Source organism: Oryctolagus cuniculus, assembly GCF_964237555.1.
Source record: "Oryctolagus cuniculus chromosome 16 unlocalized genomic scaffold, mOryCun1.1 SUPER_16_unloc_1, whole genome shotgun sequence".
Classification (NCBI taxonomy): domain Eukaryota; kingdom Metazoa; phylum Chordata; class Mammalia; order Lagomorpha; family Leporidae; genus Oryctolagus; species Oryctolagus cuniculus.
Window position 1 is genome coordinate 149,326 of NW_027208201.1, and position 22,479 is coordinate 171,804.

General features: G+C 39.0%; 1 protein-coding gene across 1 annotated transcript; it reads left to right on the plus strand.

The window, feature by feature from the left end:
• The first annotated feature begins 4,615 nt into the window (after positions 1-4,615).
• On the plus strand, positions 4,616-16,938 carry LOC100353392 (vomeronasal type-2 receptor 116-like). Its single transcript, XM_070067578.1, has 8 exons — positions 4,616-4,719; positions 5,344-5,425; positions 5,601-5,764; positions 8,873-9,158; positions 9,524-10,330; positions 11,023-11,250; positions 11,595-11,718; positions 16,004-16,938. Exons 1-8 carry the CDS (start codon positions 4,616-4,618, stop codon positions 16,936-16,938), a joined length of 2,730 nt encoding a protein of 909 aa, XP_069923679.1.
• Positions 16,939-22,479: the final 5,541 nt, after the last annotated feature.

Sequence of the window (22,479 nt, forward strand, 5' to 3'; positions counted from 1 at the left end):
GAAAGATACCTCTTCTGGTCAGAACATACGAGCATGTATAAGCCGTCAACATGAAATACACTGTTCATCATGACTGAATACTCAGGACACTTGAAACACAAAGGGCACCTGTGTTCTAACCTTGGGGAAGTTTTGTGTCAGTGGCTGTAGAAATGCACGATGTGTTTCTTTACCTGCAAGTCAAACTGCATGCATGTCTGGAGTTAAGATTCAGAGAATAAGACCTATTTGCAGTTAGAACTGCTACCAATAGTCATTATGTATATGAACATACTTTTCAGATTTCCATAGAAAACTAGATGGCAGCCATTCAGCTTCACTAGGTGCAGTGCCTTTTGATCTACAGTACTTGAAGTACCTCAGTAAGTGATTCTGACATCTTCTAAATGTTCTGCATTTAAGAATCTCCTTCATTCAGGCTTTGAATCTGAATTAGTTTCCTGATTTGGGGTGGGAGCTGATGCCCAGTTTTGAAAAGGAGGAGGCTTAACAGTTATAAATGCCAAGCCTTGTACTCCACCATTCTCCACACTTAGATATCCTGCCTCTGCTAGCCACATAGCCCTCAGATGAGTTATTCTTTCCCAAGACCTTGCACAAATTCATGTTCATGATGATGCTGTTCGAGGAGTCATTTAATGATGTGCTAATATAAATAACCATTTTTGGTCCATGATGGCACATGTGCAAAATTCAGCAAGACTGATTTTTATTTAATTCATTTTGCTTTCCTTTGAAAATCAGTTTCTCTTCCTTGTGGAACATGTAATTTAGATAGAACATTCCAGAGCCTGTTCTGGCATTTGCTACAAATACAAAATCCAAGGACTTGGGAGAGCTGTCTGTTGACACAAATGAGAGTAACTAGTGTTCATCCCAATTTACTTGTTTTGTTAGTCATAACATACCATGACTTTTTGACCTAAGAACAGAAATTTATTTTTCAGAATTGCTGAGGCTGGTAAGACTAGGATCAATATACATGAGGTTGGTGTTTGTCCAGGACACGTTTCCTGCCTCCACTAAAGATAGTTTTCCTTTCCTCTTCTTACAGTCTTCACCTGTTAGAGAGATGTAACAAACTCTCTCTGTAGTCTCATATTGAAAATTGCAAGAAAGCAACTAGGTAAGCCATAAAAAATTGCTATTACCACCCAAAGACCTCACCAACTATAATCATGCTACAGAGCAGTATTTCAACCTCCCCATATTTGCACAAAACATTCATTCTCTAGTAGTTCTAAGTTTGGAGTTGATAATAATCATGGTTGGAGACATTTACCAAAGATCCCTAAGGATCCAAGTCCCTTTCATGGCCAGGGAAAGCAGTGGAAGATGGCCCAAGTCTTTGGTCCTTTGCAGCTATTTGGAAGACCTGAAGAAGCCCCTGGCTCCTATCTTTGGATCAGCTCAGCTCCAGCTGTTGTGATCATTTGGAGAGTGAACCATGGGATGGAAGATATTTTCTCTCTCTCTCTCTTTCTGACTATATCACTCACATTCACTCTCTCAATCTTCCATTCAAACAAAATCTTTAAAACAAAAGTTATTGTAGCCAATCGAGCAGATGTGAGGTGATATCTCAGTGTGATTTTGAATAGTATTACAAGTTTACTAATGTTTAGCACCCTTGGTAAGGCCTTTGGCTCTTCTATTTGTGCAGCAATGTATGTTCAATTCCTCTATGCAGTTTCGATGATATTTGTACTGTCCCTTCTGTTTTTTTTTAATTTGTATGTTGGAAACATGTATCTGGAAGGATATGTAGCCATATTCTCCAATTTTCTCTCAGGCGGTTGATTCTTGAAATCTCTCCCTCCAATTACATAACCAGTGGCTCAGGCACTGCAGTCTGATCTCCCCTCCCTCTCCAACACTGTTGCTTTCTCTGGCTCTTGGCTGCTGGGATTGTCTGTTGTGTCCTTGAACATATTCCATGTCTGCACCTTCCACACTGATCCACAGCATTCTTCTTCCTTCCATAGAATTCCCACTGTGGTTTTCTCTCTAACTATCCCAGGAGAATGTATTTCTTCCACTTTTACTTTTATATCTCCTCCTAGATTATAACAGTATGTCCTTCTCATTCAGCCATCTTGGTCTCTCTTCAGTAATCAGCAGTATTATTCCTAGGTTAGATGGATGATGGTAGAAACAGATTCCTGATGGATTACCAGAAATGGCAAAACTAGCAAAGTGTCATGTTCTGTTATATGCAGAGGAGCTACATCAGATTAAGTATGGCTGGAAGTTGGAGGAATTGGGGATTTTTGTCTGGGACATAATTCAGAATGGTTAAAAATGCCATGTTGTAGACTTTGCATACCAGCATAGCTAATTTGGAGTTACTGAGAATTGATACAGTGAGTTCTTACATGCCAGCTCACCTCTGCATTCCGAATTTTCTTAGTTTCCTTTACTGCTTGCTATGACATTAATGTTACCATGTACTTATAGCAATTTCTACTTTTTTTTCAACACTTAAGAATAACTGTGTATTAATTACAGAATTAAACCAGTCATATTAAGTAGAACAGACAAAAAAAAAAAAACCTACATAATGTATTAAGTTGTTCATTAACAGTCAGGGCTATGCTGATCAAGTCACCGTTTCTCATAGTGTCCACTTCACTTCAACAGGTTTCCTTTTTGGTGTTCAGTCAGTTGTCACCGATCAGGGAGAACATATGGTATTTGTCCCTTTGGGGACAAATGACTGGATTTCGTTGTTTCTTACTGCGGTATAGTATTCTAAAGAGTACATATCCCATAATTTCTTTATCCAGTCTACCGTTGATGGGCATGTAGGTTGGTTCCAGGTCTTGGCTATTGTGAACTGTGCTGCGATAAACATTAGGGTGCCAATTTAAATTCCTTTGGATAAATTCCAAGGAGTGGATGGCTGGGTCGAATGGTAGGGTTATATTCAGGTTTCTGAGGAATCTCCAGACTGACTTCCATAGTGGCTTGACCAGTTTGCATTCCCACCAACAGAAACCCTTCAAGATATTGGCACAGGCAAATAATTTCTGGAAAAGACCCGGGAGGCACAGGCAGTCAAAGCCAAAATCAACTATTGGGATTGCATCAAATTGAGAAGTTTCTGTACTGCAAAAGAAACAGTCAGGAGAGTGAAGAGACAACCGACAGAATGGGAAAAAATATTTGCAAACTATGCAACAGATAAAGGGTTAATAACCAGAATCTACAAAGAGATCAAGAAACTCCACAAAAACAAAACCAACAACCCACTTAAGAGATGGGCCAAGGACCTCAATAGATATTTTTCAAAAGAGGAAATTCAAATGGCCAACAGGCACATGAAAAAATGTTCAAGGTCACTATCAATCAGGGAAATGCAAATCAAAACCACAATGAGGTTTCACCTCACCCTGGTTAGAATGGCTCACATACAGAAATCTACCAACAACAGATGCTGGCGAGGATGTGGGGAAAAAGGGACAATTTCTACTTTTGATTTGAAGTGTATTGAGCCTGAGAAGATAGTCCAGGATAGTCCATTGGAGACAGTGTTCTCGATGTAGAATGAGTGCAAGTTCATGTGTGTGTTCCCTGTACACACAGAGAACTCTGTACCTACCCATTCAAATGTCCACGTATTTTTATTTTTGGAAATTGCTTTGCAATAACCTACATGATATTGGACTTCAATATAAATTATAAAAAGTCTCAAATAGAAAAAATATTATCAACTTTTATGATGTTGTTGCTAAAGTTCAACTTGACATAAATGTATGATTTCAGATTCCATATAAATTTATGCAATTAGAATATATATTTCCCTGAATTAAGTCTGAAGTTCTATAATTGAAGCATTCATCACAAACTATAAAAAATGTCAAATGCAGCATTAAGGATATAGAAGATGAAAATGTTAAATATGAAAAAACACTTAAGCAAAAATATTGAATAAATCTGGGTGCTAATTTTTAAAAAAAATCGTCCATAACTGTTTCATAACACACATTTTCCATGAATTTTCTGAAGCCTCCTCATTGCATGGAATTCATCCTCTCCATTCCCAATTTATTTTCAGTGAATGGAGTGCATTAAGATTGACTCTATTTTTAGTTCCTACACATTAGAGAGAACAATGGATGCTTGCTCTCTGATTTAGATTTATGTTTCTTGTTTAACTGAATAGAAAACAAGCTTCATCAATGTACCAGTAATAAGATTAAATCATCAAGAAATTATATTTTCAATTTTAGACAAGTCACTGAATTCTGTTCGGTATTTTGTTCCTATACTGCATCTCACTTTGCGTGTACCCCTAATCAAAATCTCCCTAATGGCATCAGAGAAGTGGCTAAGCAATGAAAAATGTGTTTTACTTAAAATATTAGCCACCACATTTACAGTAATTTCAGTTTAAAAAACTTTTGAGTGGAAAAATAGAGTTCGCATATATGCCCTTCTTACCCCCCTTATTAGATTTATTCTATTGGCAATACCTCACACAGGTATACAAGCACAAATGATTAGTCAGTGTTGATCCTCATTATTGCCTCATAGGACATGATATCCATTTTGTTCACTCTCGTCTTGTACAGTCTGTGGTTTGGCAAAGGTTTAATGGTACCTAGCTGCCCTGATGGTGTCCTACATAAGCATCCTGAAAGTCACTTGCATTCAAGAAGTACAGGTGTCTGCAGGCATGATCCTGACCTTGGTGTTTGTGGTGGTGGGAATAAAGAGGTGACTTCCAGCTGGTATTGTCTGCTTAGAGTAAAAAAGGTATAAGTACTCAAATAGTCCCAGGTTCTCATGTGAGCACCAACCAAGGTTGTAGGTGCAAAAGCAGATCATCATGGGATTACCATGGTTAACAGCAACATGGAAGTTTTTAATGTTTTACAACTAAAGATGAAGTGATTAGAAATGCAGAATGGACATATCTGAATTCAGGCTGATTACTGGTTTCACAGTGATTGAAAACCACATGTCCTAGTGGGTATCTCTGTAAACAGGATTGGTTTGGGGTCTATGTGCTATCAAAGTGATGTGTGGCTGCCCAGAACACTGGTTGAGGGAGGCTGCCCTGTTGCACTTTGAGTTATTGTAGTGTGTGATACTGGAGATTTCTGGTCTGAAAGCTTACTGAAAGCCTCACCTGATGCCTCCCTTCATGCCCTCTGATGCAATCCTGGTACATAATTTTCAAAAGTTCATGGAGTGGTTTATTGACAAACCCTTGCAACAAATGTAACTATCAGGGGTTTCTTCCTTGAATCTTTGTCTCCATGGACTTGGAGGAAATCCTGGCCCCTAGGTGAAGAGGATGATTCACAAACATGTTTTTCTACTTGTGTTTTTCACCAGGACAGAAGACCTGAACTACAGAGCCTCGGGGCAGAAAAGTATCAGATTCCCCCATGGACGAGTGGACAGCTGGTGGAAAGAGGTCAGATGGAGCAGTATTAAAGTGACTTGTTTCAAGCAGTCACACACACACACACACACACACACACACACACACACTATGTATCCACCTGCATGACCCTGCATGTTCCAGTGCTCTTGTCTCATAGGGTTTTTCACAGATGTTTTCTTTGATTTTTCTCTTGGTCTTTCTGCAGCTGTATCTCCTTGTGACATGTCAGGATGGTCACGACTGCTATTCCCAGATGGAACAGAGTTTTTACAAGGATGAAAATATTGAGATCGCTGCTTTTTTGCACATTTACACATATGATGTTCCCAGAATCGAGAGAAGTTTCATCAAATATCGCAGATTCAGATGGTAAGTTCTCCTTGCCATAACCTTTTTCCATTTATTTACATATTAGCTACTTGTTATTGGGTCTGCAATTCTATAGGCAGATATGTTCTGTATCCCTGCCAGGTCCATCTTCTGTCCCTCCTAAAAACTGCTGGTAATTGATTTGGGGCATGAGGAAGACACTTCTTTCTGCCTGGCACCGTGGATGGCTCAGGGAAATGTTGTCTTATCAGAGGGGGAACCAGAGTCTGGTCGGTATCCTCCTATCCTTCCCTGTCCACTTTCATCAGCTCAGGGGCCTATTGTGCCTCAGTAGTAGATTCTTACAGAACCCATGCACTGAAATGAATGAACTGAATTACATGAGCTCTTCCACATGTGCTCACACTCTTTTCTGCTACGTACTAGATTTGGGGCCATGAGAACACTTCATTTCTTCTACAGTTGTAAAGGAGAAAAGATTCAAAATTTTTTTCTATGTAAAAGTAATCTCAGGGTAACAGCTTTGCACAAATATAATAATTATATTTTACTGATGAATATACCCATAAGAATTTCAATGGTTGTAATTTACTACATTTATAGTGTTTCCCTGATTCTGCCTTTTCTGGGCAAAATAGATTTCTTAAGGGGGATTATTCTGTTTTTGCCCCTCTTGAAGATCCTTTATTTATTACTAAATATAAATATTTCATATACATATATAGCATATATAAATTTCATGCACGCAGAATATAGTATCTTGTAGGACAGCGGAATTGTTTTCTTCAAACCTGTTTATGAGGGTGCCAATTTTCTAATTGTTTTCTACTGTAAGGCTGCAGGAAGTAGGTTGCCTCTGCATAGAACTTTGGTAGAAGGTAGCTATTAGGACATAGATCATTTCAGTATCATTAAAGCCAATGGATTTGAGAAGTATAATTGTTGCCACCAAGGTGATGAAACTGATTCAGTATTTTAGGCATTTGTCCAAATATCTCTGCTGAAAAAAATCTAATGGATACTAGCTTGGTGTAGCAATATTACTCACTTCACATTGATTTTTATAAATTTACCTAACTTAATATGTGTCCATGGGGTCCAATTCATGAAATATTTATTCATTAGTAGTAGAATTCCCCCTGGTTATGCATGCAGCACATCATTTAAGTGTACCCTTAATGATGGAGATGAGGAAATAGTGACTTTCCAGTAGTAGGAAAAGAGGCTATGAATAGAGCCCAAGTTCCTCCAAGATGTATGCCATGCAAACTGGAGATCATAATCAAATCTTAATAAACCCAGGGAAAATATCTGTGTTGATGATACTTGGAAAAACAAGAAATACTTAACTGTCAATAGATTTAGGTGCTATACCTTCCAATGTTAGCTTCACTAACTTTAGAATATACAACAGTTACTGATAAACTGTTTTTAGAGATAAAGAACACAGCATAAAAGAGATAAACTCTTACAAATTCCAGTGTGTCAAAGGGCCATCTAGACATTTTGGTACAAGGCAGCAGCTGGAGAAAGAAATGAGAGGATGCGGAACAATGGAAGTGTCATAGTAATGAGGAGAGAAACAGATATATGAAATACAAAACTGAATTTTATTTGATTCATAGTAATGATTTTCAAATTTCCTCATTCTACAAAGTATGAATGACATATTTGGATAGCAAATATGTATGCAAATTATATATACATAAAAACTATATATATAGCTACTGTGTGCATGGTTATAGTATACCTATGTATAGATATATAGAGAGAATACATATATAATATGCGTACATATATCCATATTATGTTACAGCAAGGACCAAGAACTGAAAAACTGTCACTTCCTCTGGAGCACACAGTAACCCTTAACAAGCAGTGTTCGTGACCTGGTCTATTCCTAAGGAATTAACACACAGGACATCAGAAATAAATACAAGGGGCTCCTCATTTGCATTTTTTGTGAAATGTCAGATCCTAGAAAGTAGAAATGCATCATTTTCTTTGCATGAAAGGCTATTTATATTCAATATTGTAGGAAAAGTTGAGTGAAGAAGGCCTGTTTGCAGTAAATACTGATATCACTCATAATGAAAAGTAGAAATGCATCATTTCCTTCACATGTAAGGCTATTTATATTCAACATTGTAGGAAAACGTGAGTGAAGAAGGCCGGTTTGTAGTAAATACTGGTACTACTCATAATGATTTACTTTCACATATGTTTAGTGTTCTAAATGCATGACTGGCTTAATTGTAAAGCATCAGGTGCCTCATAGCCCAGTGATTCATGTTCAGCCAGGGAGTGTTTCCAGCTTCTCTAAAGTGCTCCTCCCTTTTCACTATTTTCCTTCTTTCAAGCTTTGAATTCGATTTTATTTTCTTGGCTTGTGATGCTTGTTGATGTGTAAGTGTGATGGGGAAGAGATTTTTCAGGATTAATTACAGACTCCCATCTACCATTATCAGTACTGTGACATCATCCCTCTTTTTGAACACATAGCCTTCAATTGAGTTACTCTCTTTTCCCTTTACAACCTGCAGCCTTATGATCGTATGACTGCTATTTCAAGAAGCACTTAATGATGTGGTAAGATGAAGAATCATTGTAGTTTGTGGATGTAGGAAACATTTAGAGGCAGTGCTAAAGATGATGTGACTTTCCTTGTCATGCTTTCTTTGACAACTGGAGTGTACTCCTAGGTGTGCATGAACTTTAGAGAGGGCATTCCAGAGCCTGTTGTAATATTTACTTTAGATATGAAATATAAAAACTTAGAAGAGGTAGCTGTTGCCATAGATGATTAAAATTGATGAGGTTTGCATCCAAAAATAAGATCATGCTCTTTGGCTACATGGAGAACCATGGGATAACATGCCCAAGACATTATGATGTAAAAGCAGATCTAATTTTTCAGAATCATTTAGGCTTGGAAACCAGAAAAAGCTGGTAGCAGCTTTGGTTCTGGTGAGGACATGTGTCCTGCAAATACAACAGTTCACACTCTGTACTCAGCAAATCTACACATATGGATTAGAACATATGAATGTTTGGCCATGACCATTCCACCTCTCACAGTAATCACAGAATTGATGATAATCTGGATTGGAGGCTTTTCCCTTAAAGATCCTTGTGCATTTCATGCAGGTTTCAGTCCAAAAACTACCAGTATGTTCTGGCCTTGGTTTTCGCTATTGAAGAGATCAACAAAAACCCCTATCTTTTACCCAACATGACCTTGGGATTTGGTCTCTATAATGTCATGCACAGTCATATGACTGTGATGGAGAACCCCTTCATCTGGCTTGTGGGACTGGAAAAGCACGTTCCTAATTACACATGTAAGAAACAGAGCAAGTCTGTTGCTGTAATATCAGAAAGCAGCATTGCTGTCCAAATGGGGACACTGCTGGAACTCTACAAAATTCCACAGGTGAGTGTGTAGTGAAAAAGTGGGATAAAGTACATCATCTTAGGTGCCTTACTTAGATCCAAAAATTAAAATGACAGAGACCTTATACATTTGACACAGTATGTGATCTAAAGAGAAGACGTGCAGAGATTTTGTGGATTAGCCACATTTGTTCTGAAGAAGAAGTGTGGGTGAGTAAAAAGGAGAAATGTTTTTGCAACCTGTGAGTCTAATGATTCATGAACTAGGAAGCTTTTATGTACTGGGAAATGATAAAAATTAAATATTCTAAAATCTGACACTTCCGTTATCTGCTTAATTTTTTCAGGAATAATGTTTTACACTATGACAATAACCTTACACAGATTTCTTGCCTTTTCCCTTAGCTGACCCTTGGGCCTTTTGAACCTCTTCTGAGTGACAGTGGTCAGTTTCCTTCCCTCTATCAGTTGGCACCCAAAGACACTTCTCTGGCCCATGGTATGGCCTCCTTGATGCTCCATTTTGGGTGGACCTGGGTGGGTTTGGCCATCTCAGACCTCCCAAAAGGTATTCAGTTTATGTCTGATTTGAAAGTAGAGTTACAGAAGAATGGCATCTGTGTAGACTTTGTGGAATTGATCCCAGCCACTGTAGAGTCACTTTCTTCATTCCAAAGTACGTTTCATATCCAGATCCTAAAATCATCAGCAAATGTGGTGATTCTTTTCTGTGTCACTGAGTCACTCATAGGCACCAGCTTTCAATCATGGGGGCAGTTAATGACATGGAAAGTCTGGGTCACCACTTCACAATGGGATTTTGCCAGTTCTGAGAAACCTTTCCTGCTCAACTCATTCCATGGGACTCTCATTTTTTCACACCAGCATAGTGAGATCTCTGGTTTCAAAAACTTTCTTCAGAGAGCTAACCCTTCCAAGTACCCCGAAGACTCTTACCTCTCCAGATTCTGGTCACTGGCTTTTAATTGCTCAGTTACTGGGACATCCTGTAAAACTTTGCAGAACTGTCCACTGAATGCCTCCTTGGAATCCTTGCCTCCGCATCATTTTGAAATGAGCATGAGTGATGGGAGTTACAACATATACAATGCTGTGTATGCTGTGGCCCACAGCATACATGAGATGCTTCTACAAGAGGTAGAAATGCAGCCAGTGAACAAGGGGGCAAAGGTGGCATTTTCTCCCTGGCAGGTAACTTGGTTTCCATTATTGACATGTACTCCTGAAGTGATCCCCTTAAGAGTTTCTGCAGGTGTTCAATCCAAGTAGCTTGGGAACCTTTCTGCAAAACACAAGATAAAAATGAGCCTCTGCCTGTAATTTGTCATTCGCGAAAGGGCTCCAATGAAAAGTGGGCAGGTCTCTTGGATAAGCATCAGTGCTGTGACTTAAAAATACTCTCCAATTCTGTCAATTTAATTTTGACATGTGAAATACCTAGACTGTGTTATTCCATTTTCAACTTCAGCAGTACAGTAATTATTTCCAGGTCCAAATGTTACTGAGGATGTTCATCTACAATGAACATAAGGGATCTCATATAATTTGCACAGTTCTTTATTCTAGTAACGTTATTACAGATAGTTGTCCAAGGTACACTGAGAAAATGAGTGTTGGTAGCTTGGACTGCACTGTTGGAAATGGTCTGAATCTCACAGCTAGATATTTTTGATTCCACTTGTTTTTGTAGAAAAATGAGTGAAATCATACTTACCTTGATGTAGTTCTCATCAGGTTCATTTTTTTTACTTCAATTCATTGGGTGGTTCTAAACAGGTTCTATCGTTCATTTGTGATTACAGACAAAGAGAGGTTTTCTCTAACCTGGGTTTCATGTGTTATTGCTTGGGCAGTCTTCATGAGAATATGATGCATTTTTTCAGTTGCACCCGTTTCTGAAGAATCTCCAGTTTACCAATCCAGCTGGTGACCTAGTGAATTTGAATCACAGGAAAAATTGGGAAGCTGAATACGACATTCTCAACTTTTGGAATTTTCCATATGGTTTTGGACGTAAGGTTAAAGTAGGATGGTTTTCCCCATACGTTTCACAGAGTGAACAGTTGTCTCTCTCTGAGAATTTGATAGAGTGGGCCACAGGAATTACAGAGGTAAGTTGGACTGATCATAAGGTTCACATGACACATTGTTACCCCCCAACTGCTAAGGGAGTATGTGCAGTATGGCTTATTCAAAAGACACTTAGAGACATTAAACCACTCCCCTTCCAATCCAAATACTTTCTTATGTTTTTAGTGTCTGAGGATGGACAGTACACACACATTTTCCACCACATCTTCTGAATCTATTTAAGAAAATCAAATTGAATGTAGTCATTTTGTCAGAAAGAGATGTTTACAGTTTCAGTGAATAAGTTTGCAGGACTTGAAAACCCTCTACTTGGAACTTAAGTAATAGTCTGAACTATGACCAACACTCATCTGATTTTTCTCAGACTCCACACTCGGTATGCAGTGTGAGTTGCAGCCCTGGATTCAGGAAAACCCCTCTTGAGGGAAAGCCTGTCTGTTGTTTTGTTTGCACACCTTGTCCTGAGAATGAGATTTCCAATCAGACAGGTAAGTCAGTGACTGCCTCTTGGAGAAGTTACCACCTGTTTCTTAAATTATCAACTTATCCATGGAAAGAAAGTATGTGGAATATGACTGCTGAGAACAGTCTTCCCCCCTTCAGGTAGAAATTATTCCTTATAATCAATAATAATCCACAAAAGGATAAAACTTTCCACAATACACTCCCTATATTATTTTTGAAAGCATATAAAAGACTGAATGTCTCTGGAATGCTGACCATGTTGGAGTTCAGGCTGATATACATATGGTAAAAAATGAATAGAAACCAAGATTGGAGAATATTCACCCCATAAAACAGTGTGGCATTTCTAAGATTTATTTCATGAATCAGAACTATGCATCACATGCATCATAAAGATTTTCCAGTTTTTCCTTGTGTTGTATGAGTAGTTATTTGTACCATATATTTAGTATAATTCTAATTTTTTGAAACTTATTGTTGATAATGAAAGGTTTTGGAAACAGAGTACAGTCCATGGGAGTAGTGTGGTGTATGTGCTAATTCAGTATAGGAAAACTCATGTCTGGGTTCCTTGTGCTTATACAGGTAAAACTCCTTTCACCAAATTCAAGTGTAGCATGCTTGGAGTGAGAAAGTGCAACTCTACACAAACTGTGTGTTATGTGAAAAACTATCTTAGAAATCATGCAGTATATCATCCTGAGGATAATACTCATCAAATATCATAAATGGGGCTAATCTTAGCCTTTGACAAAAGTCATTGCTGCTCAAAATATAAATCTTCAAGAACATTCTTATGCTTACATATGTACACACATTTATAAAATTCATATCAAAAGAACTCAACCTGACATACATGGTAATAAGTATGCATAGTGGACCTGGCACTGTGGCGCAGTGGGCTTAAGCCCTGGCCTGAAGCACCAGCATCCCATATGGGTACCAGTTCTAGTCCCAACTGCTCCTCTTCTGATCCAGCTCTCTGCTGTGGCCTGGGATAGCAGTAGAAGATGGTCCAAGTCCTTGGGCCTCTGCACACACATAAGAGGCTCTGAAGAATCTCCTGTCTTCAGATCAGCACAGCCCTGGTTGCTGCAGCCATCTGGGGAGTGAACCAGCAGATGGAAGGCCTCACTCTGTCTCTACCTCCCTTGGTAACTCTGTCTTTAAAAAAAAATAAGTATGCATACCAAGGTAGGTCAATGACTGCAAATTCAGCACAAGCCCTTGAAGGTAAAATGTGGACATTATAAGGAAATTGAAGTAAGTAAAAATTGGAAGAATTTAAAATTGGTGATCATAAACAAGAAAGATTTATGAACCTCAGCAAGATGGAACAGTGCGAACAATAAGATTACTCTGTGTGTGTGTGTGTGTATACACAAAGAGAGCTGAAGAGGTCTATTTAGATATAAAAATACTAATAATAGAGCTTATTAATCATTTAATTCTGATACATTGAAAAATATAGAAGAAATTCAGATATTCTCAGATAGAAATATTATGAAATATGTTGAGCAATATTTGAAAAATCCAAATATCCTCACAGTTATTAAAATAATTCCCAATACTTGAATTGTGATAAACAATTTTCAGATATTTTCTCAACTCCTATGGAGAACAGGAAAAATGTAAAAATTCTGTTTCTTCTATGGGGACATCTCAAGTTGATGGATCAAATACTGCTAGATATTTCAGCAAAATGAAATTGTAAGACGCTGTTATTGAAATAAATTCATACATTTGAAATCTCAAGCAATGTAAATCCAACAGTATTTTTTAAATAAGCTACATCATGCCCAAAGAGTTTCATAAAATCTAATTCAGTTTATAGTACATGAAAAATGCAATATTAATTAGCATAACTGAAGAAAAATAGTTAATAAAATCTAAGTGATCTATGAATTGTAAACAAAGAACAAAACCACTCAAACATGACAAAAAGAAGGATTAGCTTTCAATCCTAAAGAGTATTTTAGAATGCTACAAAACATGGAAATTACAACTGAAGATTGGATACAAAGTTGACAAAAGAATGCAACTTCTACAGAAAATTACACAGGAGGTTTGGCTCCATGCATATTGTCAAAAAAGAATGACATTCAACTTACTAAAAAGGAAGATTTAAAAGTGGCATCATTTAAAGTGATATTGGGATGGTGTATTGAAATCAGTGAATCGGTAATTGAATTAAGTAGTGCTGGTATACCAAATTATACAAAGCAGTTACTTTTCCTTACCAATTCTGGAAAACAAACCTATGAAAGATGGCACTTGTAATGTCTAAAAAGTATGAAATATCCAAAGGAAAGACTAACTAAATATTGGAAGAAATCTGCAAGTTGAGACATGAGTCATCGATGGAACAATATATTGAACATAAGAGGATACAGACAGGGCTGGAGAGAAAATTCATGTTCAAGGATAAAAAGACAGGAAAGTGGAAATATGCAAGTAAGTTTCAAGGTGATCTACAGACTGACTTTGATTATAGGCAGCATCCTAGTGTGTTCTTTGATGAAAACGTTCAAGGGTGGAAACTAATCCAGCTGGTATCAAGTGTACAGCTGTTCTGTGTTTCTCTAGAACCTGACCATTTGCCTTCTAATGGTGGTTTGTCAATCAGTGCTTTCCCCTATCATGACATAATCCAGATTCTACCTTAAAGAGATATGTTTTAGGGAGATTGCTAGGCGATTTCTGTGCAACCAAAATTCACAAAGCATATCTCCCAGTCCATGATTTTAAGAGTGGGAACCTGGGGCAGGTGCTGTGGTATAGTAGGTTAAGCCTCTGGCTGGGATGCTAGCATCCCAGTTGGTCAGCAGTTTCAGTCCCAGCTGCTTCACTTCCAATGCAGCTCTCTCCTGATGCTTGGGAAAGCAGCTGAAGATGGCCCAAGTTTCAGAGATCACACCAATGCAGGAAGCCCAGAAGAAGCTCCCAGTTACTGGCTTCAAAACACCCCAGTTCCAGCTATTAATGTCTTTTGGGGTGTGAATCACTGAGGGAAGATCTCTCCCCTCCTGTTTTTCCCTCTTTCCCTTTCTCCCTGTCCTCCTCTCCTTCTTTCTTTCTCTCTCTCGATTCTGCTTCTCCTCTTCCTTCTGAAACTCTGACTTTCATGTAAATTATAAATAAATGAACACTCATTAAAACAAAGACTGCAACAATTGGGTGGTCGAATAGGCCATGAGAGTACAGAGGGAATAGCACCATTAAAAGAAGGGCTCATTTCAGGCATGGAAAGCCACAACTCTGCAGCAAAAAATAGACTACATGGAGGATCTCTGTGAAACCTCTGTTGAAAGAAAGGGTCATCAAAAAGGGATGTACTCTTGTCTGAAGAGAGGAGAGAGCAATCACTTTGTGTATGACCCTGTCCAAATACCGATGGAGTCTCTGGTCACAAAAGGCTTCCATAGGCTTGGCAGACCATGGCAAGAGCCTCAGGTGATCACTGACATCATACATACATAAACATGTTAATTGTTCAAGTAACAACAGAGGGCACTGTGTACTTAGTCCCATGTAGGACCTCTGTCCCTAATGAGTTGTACTATGAGAATCGACTGCAAATTTTGTTCCTAAACAGTGCTCTATATGTGGTCTGTGTGTGTGGATACCAACTGTTGAAATCTATGCTTAACATGGAGTTGGTCCTCTGTATATAAAATCAAACTAAAAATGAACCATAATGAAGAAGGAGATGGTATAGGAAGAGGGAGAAGGAGATGTGATGGGAGTGGGAGTGGGAGGCTGGGTATAGGGAAAAGAACCCCTATATTCCTAAAGGTGAATGTATGAAAAATGCAATCATTAAATAAAAACTTAAAAACTGAGGGCTGCTGCTTGCTCTTGTTCCAAGTGAGCGTGCAGCAGAATATGCCCTGTATAAGGGCAGAGTAGCCCTCACCACACATGGAACCCTCTGGCACCTTGATCATCAGTTCCCAATCCAAAGAAACAATGAAGAAGGAATTTGTGGTGTTAAAATAACACAGGCTAAGGTATGTTTTTAAAGCACCATGAATAGGTTCAGAGAGTAGCCCTTAGGGCTTTGTTAGGAGAAAAAGAGCATGTACTCATCATTATGTAAGGTACTTAGGAAGATGAAGTATTAACTCTGGCTAACATGAGGAAGATGGACATAAATAATTGCCAATAATTTTATATGCCATTTTATATGCTCTCTTTCACATCAAATAAGGACCATTTGCCTAAACTAGCTACGTTGGGTATTCTAGAAGGTACTTGTGAATCAGGAATAACTGAACTTGAGATGATGTTAATTACGTTTCTCACCAGATATGGACCAGTGTGTGAAGTGTCCAGATCTTCAGTATGCCAACACAGAGCGAGACCAGTGCTTCTACAAAAAAGTGACCTTTCTGTCTTTTGAAGATCCCCTGGGGATGACCCTCGTCTGCACAGCTCTGTGCTTCTCTGTCCTCACTGCTGTTGTTCTTGGGGTCTTTTTGAAGCACCGAGACACTCCCATAGTCAAGGCCAACAATCGTTGTCTCAGCTACATCCTTCTCATCACCCTCATCTTCTGCTTCCTTTGCTCCTTACTGTTCATTGGTCATCCCAACACAACCACCTGTGTCCTCCAGCAGACCACGTTTGGAGTGGTGTTCACCATGGCTGTTTCCACTGTCCTGGCCAAAACTATCACTGTGCTTCTGGCCTTCAATTTCACTGCCCCAGGGAGAAGGATGAGACACTGGCTGATATCAGGGGTCCCTAACTCCATTATTCCCATCTGCTCCCTGATCCAACTGGCTCTCTGTGCCATCTGGCTTGGGACTTCTCCTCCCTTTGTTGACACAGATGCACACTCTGAGCATGGCCACATCATCCTGGTGTGCAACAAGGGCTCAGTCACTGCCTTCTACTGTGTCCTAGGCTACCTGGGTTCCTTGGCCTTGGCAAGCTTCACTGTGGCTTTCCTAGCCAGGAATCTGCCTGACAAGTTCAATGAAGCCAAGTTCCTGACATTCAGCATGCTGGTGTTCTGCAGTGTCTGGGTGACCTTCCTGCCTGTCTACCACAGCACCAAGGGGAAGGTCATGGTGGCTGTGGAGGTCTTCTCCATCTTGGCCTCCAGTGCAGGGCTCCTGGGCTGCATCTTTGTCCCCAAGTGCTACATTATTCTTTTCAGACCTGAGAAGAATGCTTTCAAAGGATTCAGGGATAGAACAGTTTCCAAGAATACAGATGTTCTGAAGTGTAGCTCTTAAGGGTCTCCCAGTTTTCAGTTGTTAGAGATTAAGATTTTAAAACCGGGTGGGAGGGACGGTATGGGGGGGAAGCCATTGTAATCCATAAATCGTACTTTGGAAATTTATATTCATTAAATAAATAAAAGTTAAAAAAAAGATTAAAAAAAAGATTTTAAAACCGATTTTACATTCTGATGTTATAAAATAACTTGCAGAATGTAACCTTCTTATGAACAGTTTATGTTTCTCTTAAAATGGTTTTGTTCTGAAGCACCAATTACAGAAAAGGAAGGGATAATCAGAGAAACCTTCCATCTGGTGATAGACTCTGAAGATATCTGCTGTGGCCCAGTGCTGATTCATGTCAAAGCAAGATCATTTCAGTTGTCCATTTGAGTGTCAGCATCTTAGGCCATCTTCTACTGCTTTTTTTGAATCATTGACAGGGAGTAGGATTCCAAGTGGAACAGCCAGGATATGAACTGGCACCCACATGGGATGTCATAGTTAGAAGTGGTGGTTATATCCACTACACACTCACACTTGTCCTAATCCTCCTCTCCTCAAAAATAATACTATGTATAAATTTCTTAGCCTGTGTTTCATGTTCACAAACACAAACTGATCTCAGATAAAAGCTCTCCTTGAAACTTTTCATTTCTGTGTTTTCATTGTCACCTGGTGGACATTGTAATATTCATATTTTAATAAAATGAGTTACACATTTGCTGTTTTCTAAGATTTATTCATTTATTTGGAAGAGTTTACACAGAGAGAGGAGAGGCAGAAGGAGAGAGGTCTCCCATCTGTTCAGTTCACTTCCTATTAGCCACATTGGACAGAGCTGCACTGATCTGAAGCCAGGAGCCAGGGGTTCCTGGTGCAGAGTCCTAGAGACTTGGTCTATTTTCTGCTGCTTTCCCAGGGCATAGCAGAGATCTGGATGATAAATGGAGCACCGGGTCTCAAACCGGCCCCCATATGGAATGCTGGAGCTTCTGGCAAGGACGCTAACCTACTGTGCTACAGCGTCTTCCCCTGTTTGCAGATTTTATACATTCAATAGTGTATTTATTCATTCATTTCTCATTTAATATTAAAGTCAGCTTTATAATATAGTTGGAATATTTCAGTGCAAATATTAGACATGCAAACCCAGGAGAAAATACCTGTGTTGATGATAATAGGAAAACAAGCCATATTGAACTATCAATAATTTTAGACACTATACCATCCAATGTTAGATTCACCAATATTAGAATATACAATAATTCCTGATAAACTCTTCTTAGAGATAAGGAATACAGCATAAAACAGATCAAAATGGCATAAAACAGATCACAAATTCCCAGTGTATCAAATAGCCTTCTAGACCATTTGGCACCAGGCAGAAGATGGTGAAAGAAATGAGAGGATGAGCAATTGACAGACAGGTAGAAGAATGAGGAGAGAAACAGAAAAATATGAAATAAAAAACTAAATATTATTTGATACATTCAGCTAGGGTTTCCAAATTACCTCATTCTATGTACAAAGTATGAATGACCAATGTGGATAGCAAATATTTATGAACACTATATATCAAACAATATATAGAAACTCTATACATGGTTATACAACACCTATATATAAAATATAGAGATAATATCTATATAATATACATACATACATACATATGATGTTGCAACATGAACCAAGAACTGAAAGACTGTCACTTCCTCTGGAAAAAACTGTATATAAAATAATATATAGCAACTGTGCATTCGGTCGGAGGCAAGATGGTGGAATAGGAAGGGAGGACACTGATAGTCCAGGGAGAGACAGTTTAATAAAAGTGGAGATACTGCAGATTCAAGGAAGAGTAGGGGAGGAAACAGCAGAAGAAACTCTTCCGGAACGCGTGATTCACAGTGGACCTGCGTGGAGAGCGTGGGAGCCCAAAGTTCGGGACACCAGCGGCACACTCAACACACCAGCGCTGGAACGCGAGGTGAGCCGAACCTCAATAGCCCGAGACACCGGAAGGCAAGCGGAGAGAGGAGACTAGAGGGAACGACCCCGGAGGGAAAAGTTCACCAGGCTAACTAGAAGAGAGAGAGAGATAAAAAAAAAAAAGGTGACTGGTACGGACACGGGTTTCTCTCTCTCTGCTCACCTCTCAAGGGCGAGCAAGACAAAGAGCAGGTGCCATCTTAGACATACGTCATAAGCAGAGCGACCTCAGGTCTGCACCGGCCCTGAGCCTAGCAGAAAAACCTGACTCTTGGTGGGGCGAATTAACAGGAGATTAGGACCTAGTAAATTTGTGGTGCTACTGAACTGAGACTGTGAAAAAAGACACGGTGGGGGAGAGAACTCACGGAATTCACGTGAGTACTCTCCAGAGATGCTACAATTCTGTAACTTTGGCAACCCAGTGGGAGAGTGAAGGAGAATCTGAGCCCACCCTGAGGGCCGAACAGATTCCCTGTGTGGTCCTTGGGAAAGAGCTTCCCATCTCTGGCTCCTGTGGGTATATCATTTGCCTGCTAACTACCTCCAACTTCGTTCAGCTGTGTGGAATTACTTCCCTTTTGAATCAAAAAAAGAAAGAAAGAGAGAGAGAGAGAGATCTACCATGCCTAACCTGGAAGTGTCACCTTTGGCACACCAAACAGAGCTCTCAGGCCACACCCATCTCAAGCCCTAAGGCTCCATCAAAAACAGATAGTCCACTTAATCTAGAGTCATAGTATAACAAGAAAAAGCACCACAGTGAAGAAACCAAATATCTCCAATATGGCAAATAACGAACGCAGAAACCGAGGCAATAAAAACAAGGAAGTCACCATGACGCCCCCAAACGAAAAAGACACCCCCAATTCAAGATTATGAAGATGATGAGTTAGAAGAAATGCAAGAAGAAGATCTCAAAAAATTGATAAGAGCATTAAAAAGTTCTCAAAAACAAATTCTTGAACTACAGAAATCCTTAATGGACAAGATAGAAAATCTCTCTCGTGAAAATGAAATATTAAGGAGGAATCAAAATGAAATGAAACAATTAGTACAACAGGAAACTGTGATAGTGACTGAAGTGAAGAATTCAATAGATCAAATGAAAAACACAATAGAGAGCCTTACAAACAGAATGGGTGAAGCAGAAGAGAGAATATCGGACCTAGAAGACAGAGAACAGGAAAGGATACAGTCAGATCAAAGAAAAGAAGAGGAAATTAGAAATATAAAACATATTGTCAGAAATCTTCAGGATACTGGCTGATTGGGTTAAGGAACAAAACCCATCTATTTGCTGCTTATAAGAAACACATCTTTCCAACAAAGATCCATACAGACTGAAAGTGAAAGGCTGGAAAAAGATATACTATGCCAACAGAAATGAAAAAAGAGCAGGCGTAGCCATCTTAATATCAGTCAACATAAACTTTACCACAAAAACTGTTAAGAGAGACAAAGAGGGACACTATATAATGATTAAGGGATCAATACAACAGGAAGATATAAGGATTATCAATGTATATGCACCTAACTACAGGGCACCAGTTTATCTAAAAGATTTGTTAAGGGACTTAAAGGGAGATTTACACCCCAATACAATAGTCCAGGGGGACTTCAATACTCCACTCTCAGAAATAGACAGATCAACAGGACAGAAGATCAACAAGGATACAGTAGATTTAAACAAAACTATAACCCAAATGGATCTAACAGATATATACAGAACTTTCAATCCTACAGCTAAAGATTTTACATTCTTCTCAGCAGTACATGGAACCTTCTCTAGGACTGACCACATACTAGGCCATAAAGCAAGTCTCAGCAAATTTAAAAGAATTAGAATCATACCATGCAGCTTCTCAGACCATAAAGTAATGAAGTTGGAAATTAGCAACTCAGGAATCCCTAGAGCATACGCAAACACATGGAGATTGAACAACATGCTCCTGAATGAACAATAGGTCATAGAAAAAATCAAAAGAGAAATCAAAAACTTTCTGGAAGTAAATGAGGATAACAGCACAACATACCAAAACTTATGGGACACAGCAAAAGCAGTGTTAAGAGGAAAGTTTATATCAATAGGTGCCTACATCAAGAAATTGGAAAGGCACCAAATAGATGAGCTTTCAACACATCTCAAGGATCTAGAAAAACTACAGCAAACCAGACCCAAATCTAGTAGGAGAAGAGAAATAATGAAAATCAGAGAAGAAATCAACAGGATTGAATCCAAAAAAACATTACAAAAAATCAGCCAAACGAGGAGCTGGTTTTTTGAAAAAATAAACAAAATTGAGACCCCATTGGCCCAACTAACTAAAAAAAGAAGAGAAAAGACCCAAATCAATAAAATCAGAGATGAAAAAGTAAACATAACAAAAGACACCACAGAAATAAAAAGAATCATCAGAAATTACTACAAGGACTTGTATGCCAGCAAACAGGAAAATCTATCAGAAATGGATAGATTCCTGGACACATGCAACCTACCTTAATTGAACCAGGAAGACACAGAAAACCTAAATAGACCCATAACTGAAACAGAAATTGAAACAGTAATAAAGGCCCTCCCAACAAAGATAAGCCCAGGACCAGATGGATTCACTGCTGAATTCTACCAGACATTTAAAGAAGAACTAACTCCAATTCTTCTCAAACTATTCAGAACAATCGAAGAAGAGGGAATCCTCCCAAATTCTTTCTATGAAGCCAGCATCACCTTAATCCCTAAGCCGGAAAAAGATGCAGCATTGAAAGAAAATTATAGACCCATATCCTTGATGAATGTAGATGCAAAAATCCTCAATAAAATTATGGCCAATAGAATGCAAGAACACCTAGAACAAGTGCGATTTGTCCCTGGTATGCATGGATGGTTCAATGTTCGCAAATCAATCAATGTGATACTACACATTAAAAATTTGCAGAAGAAAAACCATATAATTTTCTCAATTGATGCAGAGAAAGCATTCAATATTATGCAACACCCTTTTATGATGAAAACTCTTAGCAAATTGGGTATAGAGGAACATTCCTCAATACAATAAAAGCAATTTATGAAAAACCAATGACCAGCATCCTATTGAATGGCAGAAGTTGGAAGCATTTCCACTGAGATCTGGCACCAGACAGGTACCATTGCTCTTCAATATAGTTCTGGAAGTTTCAGCCACAGCCATTAGGCAAGAAAAAACAATTAAAGGGATACAAATTGGGAAGGAAGAACTCAAACTATCCCTCTTTGCAGATGATAGGATTCTGTATTTAGGGGATCCAAAAAACTCTACTAAGAGATGATTAGAACTCAAGTAAGATTTTGGGAAAGTAGCAGAATATAAAATCAATGCACAAGGCCAGTGCCATGGCTCAATAGGCTAATCCTCAGCCTTGCAGTGCTGGCACACTGGGTTCTAGTCCCAGTGAGGGCACCGGATTCTGTCCCAGTTGCCCCTCTTCCAGGCCAGCTCTCTGCTATGGCCTGGGAGTGCAGTGGAGGATGGACCAAGTGCTTGGGCCCTGCACCCAAATGGGAGAGCAGGATAAGCACCTGGCTCCGGC

What these genes read in the sequence shown, in the direction of transcription:
- LOC100353392 (XM_070067578.1), top strand. Translation starts at nt 4,616, where the DNA reads ATGGTGTCCTACATAAGCATCCTGAAAGTCACTTGCATTCAAGAAGTA. An exon ending in TGGACAGCTGGTGGAAAGAG is followed by an intron (nt 5,426 to 5,600) that starts GTCAGATGGAGC and finishes GTCTTTCTGCAG; the next exon opens with CTGTATCTCCTTGTGACATG. An exon ending in AACTCTACAAAATTCCACAG is followed by an intron (nt 9,159 to 9,523) that starts GTGAGTGTGTAG and finishes CTTTTCCCTTAG; the next exon opens with CTGACCCTTGGGCCTTTTGA.